The sequence below is a fragment of the Prorops nasuta genome, unplaced genomic scaffold (genome assembly GCF_024137725.1).
Source record: "Prorops nasuta isolate Cenicafe-Biocafe unplaced genomic scaffold, Cenicafe_Pnas_1.2 PNAS00025, whole genome shotgun sequence".
NCBI lineage: Eukaryota > Metazoa > Arthropoda > Insecta > Hymenoptera > Bethylidae > Prorops > Prorops nasuta.
In genome coordinates this window covers 3,633,698-3,646,806 of record NW_027116822.1, presented here as the reverse complement: position 1 = coordinate 3,646,806, position 13,109 = coordinate 3,633,698, and the positions used below count along the sequence as shown (strand labels likewise).

The window sequence follows — 13,109 nt, the reverse complement described above, 5'->3', positions numbered from 1 at the left end:
TGTGCACCATTTAATTATTTCTTCCTAAATGATTATAAACTATTCATACAGCGCTTAGAAAGCTTTAACATTAAAATTAAATATTCATATATCAGTATCGTTGAATAACTAAATAATAAATTTGTATGATTTCTACAAAGCATATAATAATCTTTGGTGCTTATAGCTGAAAAAAAACGAAGGTAATTCAATAAAATATATAGAAAAACTAAAGAATGTATAATAGAATTTCGTCACAGTAAAATCTATAAATTATTGTGAAACAATATAAACAAAAAATAGTTCGTCTTAAAGGCGAAGTTTTTTAGAAAGACCAGAAGTCTCTGGTGAGGGTTGCCTTTCTTTTTGTGGTGTTTGTCCACTATGTTTTCTTTTTGGAATTGGCGAAGTTTGTTTTAAACACTCCATATCGTTAAATACTACCTGAGCGCCTCCACTACTAGTTGGTAAAATTTCTCCCTAGAATTAAATGCCAAATAGAATAAAATTAGATAAATTTGACAGTTTTAAAAAATATATAAAAACCTTGTAAAGTTTAGTTTCCAGTTCTCCATTAACATCTTGTTGGGATACAAGACAATATCTCGAAGTTCTGTCTGTAATATCTTTAGGATCAAGAAGCTGGTTAACACTTTTTCTTGACGACATGTGCGGCTGAAAAATTGTCCCTAACGGAACTAGATGTTGAGGACGATGGTCCAACCATATGTCTGCACTTTTTGATCTTCTATATCTTGGATTTACAATAGGTATGCTAACCTTTTCATTAATAAAATTTATTAACCATTAATCGAGAATTAAAACCTTTATAAGATAAACATATACATTATACTACTTACCAAGTCATTCACAGTTTCACTTTCGGTTTGTTGCAAATTGTTTGATGAGGGACTTAATTTTCCATCAACCACAGGAGCTTGATTTTCATTTACAACTACAGGATCGTCGCTTGATATTATTTGTTTTACCAAATTCAATTTTTCTTCTTTGTTCTTCATTTTGGCCTAGACATTTATATGAAATTAAAAAGCTTTTAATTTACGTTAAAGTATATTAATAAATACCTCGAGATTCTCTCTTTGCTGCTTTAATTTATCCTCCAATTCTTTGTTCATTTTTTCGGTTTTGGCCTGAATTTTATTATTATACTTTATTTTAGTCCTTTCTTTCTCCATCATCTTCTGATTTAAAACTACATCTTTATTTTTTACCTTAAAAAAAAATAAAAATATTAAGATATTCATATAAGAATTCATGTTTTATCTATTTAATATATACTTCTTGCTGTAAAAATCTGATTGCATCGTTTGCCGCGTTTAGTTTCTGTATTAGAATGTCGACTTGAGTTTCCGCTTTGCATACATGTGTTTGTAGAGTATTAATCTATACACAGAAAGAAAAAAAGAAAAACAATTAATTATAAAATGAAAGAATGCGAAAACAAATATAATGACAAGCTGATAAAGGTCCTAAAAAGATCACCTTTCTCTTTTGTTCTTCGCTAGAAACTTTTAAAGTAGCGTTCTCTATTTTCAAGGAAATATTATCTCTTTCCAATACAACTAACATATTTCGTAGCTCAGATTCTAAAATTTGTTAAATTTAGTTGTGATAAAAGATGAAAGAAGTAGTAGCCAAAATTAATTAATAAAATAAATTATTTGAAGAAAAAATGAGTAATACGTTTTTTCTGTAGATCAGCACTGAGTGATTTTTGTTTGATTATTCGTTGTTCCAAGAAACGCATTAAAGTTGTAATTGTTTGCTCATCATGTGCACTTTTAACTTCTAGACTTGGAAAAGGTCCTCCCAGACTAAAAGGAAAATCAATGATAGGTATGCCCACTTTTTTATGATAATATAAAGTCTGTACAAATATACAGCGTGTGGAGTCACGTGCCTAGCATGCGATAAATAGTGAGTGGAGTAACGTACCGAACACGTTACACCACTCACCGTGTAATACCAATACATTACCTATATACCAAGTTTAGATCCAATTCTAAATCCATCGCTTCGGCGTAGCCATTCTTTTCTAGTCTGTTTTGAGCTTCTCTAAAATTCTACAAATGTCAATGGCAAAAACATAGTTTAAATATAAAATTCATAACTTTCTTAATACTATGTAGCTTTATCAATATTTTAATTCTCTTACATTATTAGCTTGTCTTCTGCCAGGAGTATATCCTAAATCTAATCTTCTAGCGACCGGCCGCAAAACTTTTACTTCTTGAGTGATTTCAGCAAATTTAATCACTTGCTAAAAAAAAAAACTGTTTTAAAAATGATTTGCTTCATGATTATTCTATAAATATTATGTATCCTAAACTTACAATGGTTTCATCGTAATCATCCGCCCTAGGATTAACGCACACGATCATTCTAACTTGACCTTCTCCATCGAAATAGTTTTTAAATAGATGAGTTAATTTCGAATCACGATAAGGAACTAACTTATTGGTCGATTGTGTCTGATTTTCATGTAAAATTTCCAGACATTTTCGTAATGTCATTAACGAGTTATTAATATTCCCCGCTTCGCGTAATCTTTGGCCTGTATTTTTGGAACGATTCGTTCTCTCGCTTCCAGCAAGGTCTACCAAAGATATTTGACTTATAACAATAACACGTTTGTCTTGAACTATTTTCTCGCCAGAAGAATCCAAAGGGGCCTGGACTAGTCTTATTGTAAATACACTGTGTGATCTACTAGATTCAGCATTGAGGGCAGTATGTGCAACTCTTCTCCTTTGTTGACCATAATTGAAAATCTGTAATGCCTCTTTAGAACTTTTTACTTCTACTTCTGTTACAGCATGAATGTACATATTTTTATTACTATCTTCTCGAATAATTTTACTTTGCATAGTTCTAAAAAAATTAAAACAGATAATATGCAGAAGAGTCTTATATAAATGAATTCTTTTACTGTTTAAAACAACTTACTTGGGTCTTATCTCAGTCTCCTCTAGCAAATCATACACACTATTATTATAAACTTCTACATAAGTTATAAATACAGCATAGGCATTATCTTGGTCAACTGTTAAAATTAATGCATCACTGTGACTACTGCTGGAGACAGAAGAAGTAGCAGTATCGCTTTCAGTTTTATCATATTCTCTGTTAATATTTTTTCCCTTACATTTAGAAGTACCCCAGCGTAAATCTTTTTTTCTATCAAGCAAAGCATCCTCTTCATTCTGTATATCAAATCCATTCATTTTATCTGGTTTAAATACATATCGCTTTGCCTGATATTGCAAGATACTATTGAAAATAACATTTAGACAACGTGGCATGATTCCTTGGTTTTGCAAATCTCCAGTCATCGTATATGTTTTTCCACTAGCTGTTACACCATACGTAAATAATAAACTGTTTTTTCCTTTGAGAAGATTCTGAATCAGAGGCAAAGCTACAACATCAAAGACTTGTATCTGAGTCGCATCTGTACCAAACAAATGATCAAAAGATGCCAATAGAGTCCTTTGGTTTCCATTACGAAGATTGATTGCTGATTCTGGTGGTATCACAATCATTGCGTTGCTCGACTCGATTGTAATACATGATATATCATCTGGATGTGACATTGGCCTTAAGCGACAATATACTTGAACAGGATCTTTAGGTGTGACATTATGCCTCGAGCCGAAGGCTTGTTCTTTCGGACAGATTTGCGGAGTAGAGCGCCTGTAAGAATTTTGTAAGGAAATATAAAACTATAATAGTATCAGACCGCCACTAAAAATATTTTCTGTCTGATTTAATTTTAAACGATACTTTATCCAAGATATATGAGCAGAGAATACCACAAATAAGACTTACGCTGTTTTCATGATAGAATACCGCATATATTTCTTTATTTGAAGACAAGAATATACAATAAATGCAACAGGTTGCCGTATTGCCGTTTCAATGATGGTAATGCAGTCTGATGCAGTCAGCACTGTCGGCAGCGGAGTTTTGGGGGTTTGGCCTTTGGGTCGTTTGGGTTGGGTTTAGAAACCTTACCTCACCTCCTTTTCTTACCTTATCACTGCTTGCCACCTACCCGATCCACCCTTACCGCACTGCCACATGATCCACACACGTAGTTTCCCACGGTTCTTCAGTTTACTTCACGTTTTCTCTAACGTTTATAAAAACCGATATAAAAAAAGAGAAACACCATAAATAAAAGCATATCTGATAAATATAAGATTAAATGAAGTATATTCTGATATATTATCATTCAATTCTGTTCACAAACACTGGCCCTGATTTTTTAGAAAAATTATACAAAAAAAATTTTGTATTTCCAAATAAATTTTTTAAAAATAAAAAGGAAATTAAACAATAAGTTTATGTTAAAAAAGTGTATATTTTGATTGAATATATAGTCATTTGCACCCTACCTTTCTCTATTTTCTATCAAGTTTTTCTAATGGGAAACAGATATGTTACATCATAAAAATTGTACTAGTTTAGTATTATGAATTATTTATATTTTACAAATATTTAAAGAATTATTATACAAATATTTCTTAGATGAGTAAAAAGAATAACAGTATTCTATTTCTTGGTTTGTATGTCTGATCTTTTATGTGTTCCATCACAAAAAGGCCTATTTGAAGTCTGTTTACAGTTACAAATCCAGTACTCTTTGGTTTCGTCAACTTGAAATAGTATAGGTCTCAGTTTGATTTTTAAGAAAATATTTTGATGAGTCTTATCGCATAATGGTTGATTCTTGCTTTGGCCACATAAACACCATGGATATACTTTGCCAGCTTCTAAACGCATTTTAAATGGTTTCTTATCATAGATGGCACCATTCGGTTGATGATTACTAGAATATGTATCCTTTAACAAATTAACAGGTATCTTGGGTTCTTTAGATTTTGTACAAAACAATTTTGCAGCCTAAAAAAAAATTCTGTTAGTACTAAACTTGCTACAAAGAAATAGATTACAGTAGTTAACGAAACTGTTAATTTACCATTAAGTTACATGATAACTAAACTATTAATAAAGTCTTCGTACAATTAAAAGGAGCAGAATATTAAAAATAAATATCTTATCAAATAAAGATAGTTCTTTGCACAAAGCCTCCCAATGAAACTTTTGTGTTTAATATTTGCTCCTTATATATATAAGTTTTATACTCACATGTCCCTTACACGGTATTTTAAAGCTGCTTATGAATAGAGTTGCCATTTGTTCTCTTTTCCCCGTACACTGACCTCTTTTATTAACCTTACGGGAACATCCGGGGGGATTTTCTTGTTCGAAAAAGTTATTTTTTTCTAATTCGTTATTATCCGTAAAAGACTAACCAATAAATATTATTGGAAATCAGAGATGTGTCGTAGTGAGCGGTCCGGGAGTCGGGACTGGTCACTGAACCAGACTGGACTGGCTTCAATCTCGGGTTGGGTTAGGCCGTGGGCAGTATAATCCGATCCAATTTCTCTCTTCTCTTCTTATAGTATTTTTGTTATTGATCATTGGTTGATCATTCGAACATATGTTCAAAAACACCACGAGGTAATTAATGAATGAAAATGAGTGAAATGAACGAAAACTGCAGATGACGACCGGGGTGTACGGAGAGAGGAGGGAAATTCTCTCATATGTAATACCTGTTTTATCGTCAGATGATAACATGGCAAGTTTTGTCAGTGCGAGTGTTTATGGTTTACAGTTTGGCTAAACGATGGTGTACTCATCCCAAGTGTTGTGTGTACGCAACTTTCGCATAAAACACATGCATAACGGCTGAAACCGAGAGTGCCTATAAATTTTCAAATGGAAATAATAAAAGTAATGACCAAGAACGAGTGATAATATGGTAATCAAAAAAATTAAGTAAACAATAATAAGACGAAAGAAAAAAGGGAAGAAAAAAAGTCACATACAGGGCCAGACTACTACTATATAATTATTTCCCACACACACAGGAGGCAATAAGGTATTCCAACACGCAAGAATACTGAAATGCTGATTTTTGCTGAGGTGATATTTAACTAAAAAAAGCCACTTGCAAAGTTAAGTCCTTCTCTCTTACCCTTATAACCAACTCTTTAATTTCATCTAACCTCCCTCCCCTATCACACTGACTTGAAAACTTTGCTAAAACTATAAAATTCTTAGTTTCGCCCAAGCTTTATCAGCACTTTGCATTATTCAAAAGAAGCTATATACATACATATTGTAATACACATGCCTAGCAAGCACAGATTGAGTCTTCCATTGCCTGTTTATCCTCTTTTTTCCTCGTTCTTTTTTAATAATTCACAAATTTGACATAATTAAAGGCTTTCTTCGCTTCTTTTTATTGCGTCGATCTGTTGCAATTTAATTAACGAAACGTGCGTAGGAAAAGTAATGTTTTGATTATGGGAATTCCTAAGCGCGCCTACCCCATTCCCATCTGCTCCCTAGAGAGAGATTCAATGCTTATTTCCGCTAACGCTTTTTCTTTAATTATACATTTCAGTGGTCTAATCTGCGAAAGCTTAAATTTATTTCACCACGCATTGAAGGATAATGAATAACCTACCCCCCTCAAAAAAAAAAAAAAAAAAAGAACAGAAGCGGTAGAGCAAGAGGAATGGAAAAAGCAAGCGAGGTATACGCTAGTAAAGTGCTAATACAATCATAATGTAGGGAGATTGTATTGCAATATATGTATAGGAAAACGTACTCCCAAAAATGCTAAATGTTACCGATAGATAACGCTGTTAGTATGCATATGCATTACTACACATTCTCATTTCACACTGTTTTTGTATTAGTACTTTACTAGCGTATAGAAAAAAAGAATAAAATGATGGACACATAATGTATGCAGTATACACGCATACGCAGTGTAATTGAAAATTTGATTGGGGAACTTTTACAACAACAGCGCTACTAATAGAGTGACATAGCAGTCACGCGAATGCCCTTGCAGTCTCGAATTGTAGCAAATCGGGGAAATCCGATATATAGATGTTTAGAGAAAGTGGAGAAAAAAGACATGCATGTTAAATCGGCTAACAAGAATCGACTCTGCATTCCTGCGTGCAAGGAAAAGCAAAAGTTAATTTCAAAATTTTAGAAAATATCCCCTCTTATTTCATATATTAGTTCCTATAGCGTGGGAGAATAAACTGAATGCTTTGTCTCGTACGTTTCATTGAAAATGAGTATTCAATAAAATATATTAATTTTCCGAACATATGTCAATTTGAACGTCCATGTTTTATCGTTAGATAGGATATCTGATAAAGTGATAACAATTGCAATTAAATATAGTAATTTGATATTATTCCAAGAAGTATGAAATATCATATTGTCTATTGTCTGCAATAGGTATAAAAAGTCTTGCGTCATCCAAGTAGGTATCGTACCCTAAATATCTAGGCACACTTTATACGTGAAAGCTCTTGATAAGATCGTCGCTGTCCGGTTAACTTTAGGAAAAGTACCCGTAATCATACGAGACAGTCGCAAATTAACGAAACTGTCCCGATCTCAGACTTTTCTCATTCATCAAACCGGGCTTTTCACTAGTTTTTCCAAATCCCCATTCCCTGCAATAGATCCTATTTCAATTTTTATTTTTGTAATTCTCTCGTTCCCTCCCTCAATCCTCTCTCCCTTTCTCCTCAAAGGATCCAGTTAGCAAGGACTCCTTTATTTTTCTTTACGCATCTATTTTCTCTTGTTTTATTAATTTATTACAAATGCTTTTCAATTTCCTCATAAATATTCATATCAAACTCATATCCTCCTTTCCACTTTCCTTTGTTCCTACTTGAATCGAGCCTTTGAACAAAACAAGATTTTTCCACCAATTCACCTTCTCTGCGTCAAGATCGCACACGGCACTGGTGACTCGAAATAATTAGATTTACAATCTTATTGCAGGAATTACTTCAAATGATATATTCTTCTTACTTCTCTATTATCCAGTGCAACTGGTTAGTTCGAGTAATAATGCAGCAGGATTTTGCATCAATCCTTACGAAATTAGAAAAACAACTTTAATCCCGTATGTGCTCTAAACCTGATTATTTCGGAAATGAATTTTTCTTAGATCTTCGGTATATTCCTTTGGTGTTTCTCCTTCCCTTTACGAGCAGCTCAAGTCTCTTAAGTGTCTCTAGAAAAGCTGGTGTTCCAGAGAGAGGTCCCATAAAAAAATGGTGATTTTTATAGATTTCATTGACGGTTAGCAATGGAGTTAAGAGCGTCACTGAGAAAATATGAATAAACAAAGCGAAAATATTAGAACGGTTATAACGAGCTGGGCTATTCGTGCCAAAGACGATCAGTAATTTTCTCGTTTGGTCGTAAAGCAACCGCAGAGAATGAGGATGCGTTTAATCGCAGGGTTGAACCAATTGGCAATAAAAAAAATCTAGCTCCTATTCTGGAGAATCCGAGTTCTTAGATGATAAAGAATAGAGAAAAATAGAGAGAAAAGGATCGAAGCTGAATAATTACTATGATAAATTTGACCACGAAGCAACGTGGCTCGTAAATACGATAACAGGATGCAGTGCGATAATCTCGTTTCAGTCGTCATATCGTTCAGGGTAAAAATTGAGGGGTTGACGTTGATTGGGCACAATGGACGGAGAAAGGGATGAAAAGGGTGAGAGAGGGAGAGAGAAGGAGAGGGAGCCCATTGGATGGTAGCTTGGGGTGCAGTGTGACTTCGTGGGTGGTTGGGAGGGCTATATAAACCTTTTGCGGGTCAGGGTACAGCACAGTTGCTTCTACGTGTTGCTTCATCGTTACTACTTTTGGTACTATCAACTGGAACGCTCATTCTTCATCCCATTTCGCCATATTTACATCATCCATATTATTTCAGCCTATCGACCTTTCGCTCCCCATTTGCAAATCGCCCTCAGGTCTCTTACGGTTCTCACAATTGTTCTTAAGGGATGACGTCAGCCTACAATAAAAACGGATTAACGAGTATTGGCATGAGTAGATTTTTGACGTGGTGGTACATCGGTTGTCTTACCGTCACCTTAGTTGCATCCCAGCAAGGTTTTTACCTCCATGGACGTTACGGAAAGAGGCAGGAACCACGTGCTTGTGAGTCGTAAATTGTTTAATACGTAAAATACCATCCTTTGACCTCCTTCCCTCTCTCTCTCTCTCTCTCTCTCTCTCTCCCCCCCCCCCCCCCCCCCCATTCTTCAGTAGAAGAAACGATACTGAAAACACAATTACATGATTATAATATATCCGGTGAATGCTGCTCTTACTACAGTCGTTTATCGTAAAACATCAAATTGGCCTATGAACTGTTTGGCGTGAAAGTCGACTCCGGTTTGTCGAGTTGTTAAAACTAAATTTATACTTAACGAAGGAACGTTATAAATAAATGGCGTGCCGAACGCTGGAAAACGGTGATATAAAAAGTGTATTTTGACATTTATTCGACTTATTCACCTTTTGTTCCATCAATTCTCTTTCGGTTTGCTCTCTTTTGCTAAACCCTCTCCCTCCACTTCTTCCTCTCTATCTCTCGGTAGGTTTTCGTCCCTCTCTAATCACGAAATCATGCGGTCCAGACGCGGTGAAATGGTCGTATTCCCAATTATCCCGTTTCCGGTTCCTGTCACTCGATCTTTTCCTACGTGGGTGATGTGCTTCTGTATGATTAACACAGTGCGTGATTTACCTTTAAATCCTACGCGCTCTCTTTACCGTAATATACATATGTTTTTTATGTATATCTGAATGACAAAGATATGCAGCAGTGACGATCCAAATGCAGGAGTCTTATACTTTCTTGTGCATTTTATACGCTGTACATATAATACACCATATGGTTGATATATAAATTTGGATAACATTTGGCTACAGCACAATGCTCGTCAAATCGATATAAAGCCTGGAGTTAAGCAATTTTTAATCCTTAAATGCTTCTAAGACAAGGACTGCATTCACAAATAGTGTAGGAAACTTATTCTTATAATTATTAAAAATATACAAATTTATAGGTTTAGTCATAGCTAAACGACCACCCGGTATAAAAGGAGAAGATGGTTTGAATAAATTGAAGAGTTTTGTTAATAGAGTTGTTACTACGGTATTATGCTAGGCTTAGACCGTATTGCGGCGAGCATTGATTTGGTCTTGAGTTTTTATCGAGCCATTCGTTGTATTAGCTCATTAGAAGGTAACGGTGTATGAAGTTGGCTGCTTCTCCTCTAATTATTACGATAAGAGGTTATGGTGGACTAAATCGGAATTTTCCTGTATTCATATGAAAATTTGTGCGACTTAATAACACATGAATATGATTTTAGCCTTTCTCACAGATAGCAGATACGGTAGATCGGAAATTGGAGAAACGAGTGCGAAGGATTCATCACGGCTGCTGGAAATCACTCCAAGGGCTGATCGCTTTTTCCTGGGAAGTCGCTACGGAAAGAGAATGTTAAAATCTGATGGCATGAATCATTTAGACGCACTTTTGCAATACCTGAGACGTTTGGAGGAACAACAATTTTATCCCGAGGCCGAACTGCTCGATCGGGAACTCGATTGAGTTTACCCCTACCACCATCAACCAAAACACCATTTATAACCTCATCGTTTTTGGCGGACCGAAAGAATCCCTGCAAGAAGATGAATGATTTATCGATAATTTGCGTTATCCCTTCTGTACGCATGCACACAAACGCAACTTATCATGCATAAAATTGCAATGCATTCTGAAGGAACAAATTGTTCAATAACTGTACAAAAATTGGTGGTTTTCTTCTATCTGTGTAGAGAATAATAAAGACTACAAGAATAAAGCGATTGATCAATGATTAACGTTAGTATTTAAGATAATTATTATTGAATTTGTACGATTATTGTTGGAAGTTGGAGAAAAAATTCAGCGTTTCCGGAAAAGAAATAAAAAAGTAACGTTTACCCAATGTAGTACTGTAGCTCATCGCCACCGTATATAGCGCGCTCTTTCGTGTATTATACATAGCTGCGTGACAATCAACCATGACGTGGGCTATAACCTCTAAAATCTTCGATATCTGCTTAATTATTCTGTTTTATAACACCTCGCCTAATTATCGGACTAATTATTATAAATAAATTGGCCGGTAAATTCGATCCGGCCGATCAAAAGCTTTTCGGCATAAAAAGGGATTAACGACGTGGGAGTATATATAAGGCTGAAACTGTAATTGGATAGGCGAGTTACACGGAGAAAGAGGACGACGTTTAACAAGTGTTTCGGAATTAATAGACTTTACCTGGTTTTGAGATGCGCTTCTATAATGATTACGGTTAATTATAAATATAATCGCGTTTCGTTCGCTTTCGCTAATGAAAATTCGAAGAGTCGAGACTGATGACAATCGAGCCGAAACGGGCCAATTATTGGAACGCGAGTGGATTGTTGTTTTTCTTTCATTCAAGTAATAAAGTAAAAAGAGGAACACTTTTAGGATTTGTTTTCCATTGCTTCACTGTGTTGCACCAGTGCAATAAGTTGAAACGAGAAGAAAGATATATTTGCCTTGATTCGACTCGCAGCGTGGCAATAGAAAACAAACCCTTAGTTTGCGCTAGAGCAGAGATAGCACGTACTAGTATCGATTGGTAAAGGATCGCGTGGCGTAAGCGTTCGATAAAGGCTAGTTGTTCTGCGTAAAACCGTACTTGATCGTATTTGGGGCCTACTTTTGCGCCGGCAACGCTACGAAATGCCAGTACTAGATTATCTAGTACCCACTACCAAATCAGAGAGTACCAGAATCCAGATTACCACCGACAGCCTCGCCTGCTTCGCTCACTAGCTCTGCCAATGCTGCCGAGTCACGAGTGTCGAGACTCGAGAGAAAGTAAGAGGAGCCAGTTGCCTGTCGTTGCGTGCGTTCTTGAGAAAGTAAACTGACAGACAAGAGATAAAGAGAGAGACGCACACACACATTTGGTGACGGATACACGCATATATGATACACGGGACCACGGCCCCCACTCAAACTCTAGCTCATGCCAGCTCACCCATGCAGTGCCGTATATCTAAGTAACACAATCGCATCCAGGATATTTTTACAATAGCTCGAAAAACTCTACCATACGTACAATGTACCTCGTTCTTTCAAATTTTAATTTTCTCTTATTTTCTGGATGACGTGACGTCATAGGTGAATATATACACATATATATAAACATACGACCCTTTCCCTGTCTTTTCTCGTTCGCTTTGACAACTGTGATTCACTAGAGAATATAATCGTGTATAAGTATATAATAAGAGGGGATTGCACCGGCTTCAGTTACAATGTTGGTTATGCGATTCACGAGTGTATATACATATATATGCAAACATCGCGCTCTTTTGTATACAAAGCTTGAACGCTTCGAACCATGTAACAATTCCTAATTGCCTCTTCCCGGTCTTCGCTCAGCTTTCAATGATGCAATCGTTTCTACTTTTGGTCGCCAAAACTTTCTGCAAGTGTTGATTCAAATTTCCATTAAATAATAGTAAAATAATGTTAATAATAAATAATCAGTGTGATTGAGAAACAGTCTCGCGATCACGCGACTGTGCCTATCATAATACTCACTGAAACAGGATTTTCCAGCTGCCAGGTGTAGTTAACAGAAACAGTACCAACGTGTATGCATCATCCTAGTTTTTTTCTCTTTGCTCGATGTCAGTTTTACCGAGTGGTAAATACAAGAGAAATGTTTGTTTGAGAGAGACGGACTGCACTTTCCATCTTAAACAGTAGTTTCCTGGCACTAAACTGCAATACGTCATTGTTGCATTATTTCAATAAGATTTCTTTGGACTGTGTCGCGAATCCTCCTCGATTTCTACTTAAAATTTCCACATTGTCCTTCTTGACCGGAAATGAGGCTTGCGTTAAATGTACCAAGTGTGTAACTGCTATTCACGCTACTACGCGCTTTCGCTTCTTCCAAAGCCAAATAATGTCACCTAAATCCATTCGCTATCACTTCCCCCCACAAACATAAACTTTTACTTTCTTCATCGATCCTTCCTTGTAATACTGTCACGGATTGTGCGTGACGCTACAGGCGCCTCTCTTTTCACTTCCACTGCCATACATGCGCCTATACTTATACAATTT

The 13,109-nt window shown here is 35.7% G+C and overlaps 2 protein-coding genes across 2 annotated transcripts; one reads left to right on the top strand and one right to left on the bottom strand.

Moving 5' to 3' along the window:
- Positions 1–184: 184 nt before the first annotated feature.
- On the bottom strand, positions 185–4,551 carry LOC136782146 (kinesin-like protein KIF23). Its single transcript, XM_066741348.1, has 12 exons — positions 3,829–4,551; positions 2,947–3,693; positions 2,334–2,871; positions 2,156–2,260; positions 1,978–2,063; positions 1,684–1,814; positions 1,483–1,586; positions 1,279–1,383; positions 1,065–1,211; positions 840–1,004; positions 526–759; positions 185–459 (listed from the first exon to the last, which is right to left on the bottom strand). The coding sequence occupies exons 1-12, from the start codon at positions 3,852–3,854 to the stop codon at positions 289–291; spliced, it is 2,559 nt and encodes an 852-aa protein (XP_066597445.1). The 5' UTR covers positions 3,855–4,551; the 3' UTR covers positions 185–288.
- A 4,204-nt stretch (positions 4,552–8,755) lies between these two features.
- RYa (RYamide) lies at positions 8,756–10,917 on the top strand. Its single transcript, XM_066741320.1, has 3 exons — positions 8,756–8,780; positions 8,849–9,078; positions 10,302–10,917. The coding sequence occupies exons 2-3, from the start codon at positions 8,922–8,924 to the stop codon at positions 10,541–10,543; spliced, it is 399 nt and encodes a 132-aa protein (XP_066597417.1). The 5' UTR covers positions 8,756–8,780; positions 8,849–8,921; the 3' UTR covers positions 10,544–10,917.
- Positions 10,918–13,109: the final 2,192 nt, after the last annotated feature.

What these genes read in the sequence shown, in the direction of transcription:
- LOC136782146 (XM_066741348.1), bottom strand. Translation starts at nt 3,854, where the DNA reads ATGCGGTATTCTATCATGAAAACAGC. An exon ending in GATCTAAACTTGGTATATAG is followed by an intron (nt 1,815 to 1,977) that starts GTAATGTATTGG and finishes TTTTCCTTTTAG; the next exon opens with TCTGGGAGGACCTTTTCCAA. An exon ending in TGCTGATCTACAGAAAAAAC is followed by an intron (nt 1,587 to 1,683) that starts GTATTACTCATT and finishes AACAAATTTTAG; the next exon opens with AATCTGAGCTACGAAATATG.
- RYa (XM_066741320.1), top strand. Translation starts at nt 8,922, where the DNA reads ATGACGTCAGCCTACAATAAAAACGGATTAACGAGTATTGGCATGAGT. An exon ending in GAGGCAGGAACCACGTGCTT is followed by an intron (nt 9,079 to 10,301) that starts GTGAGTCGTAAA and finishes ATATGATTTTAG; the next exon opens with CCTTTCTCACAGATAGCAGA.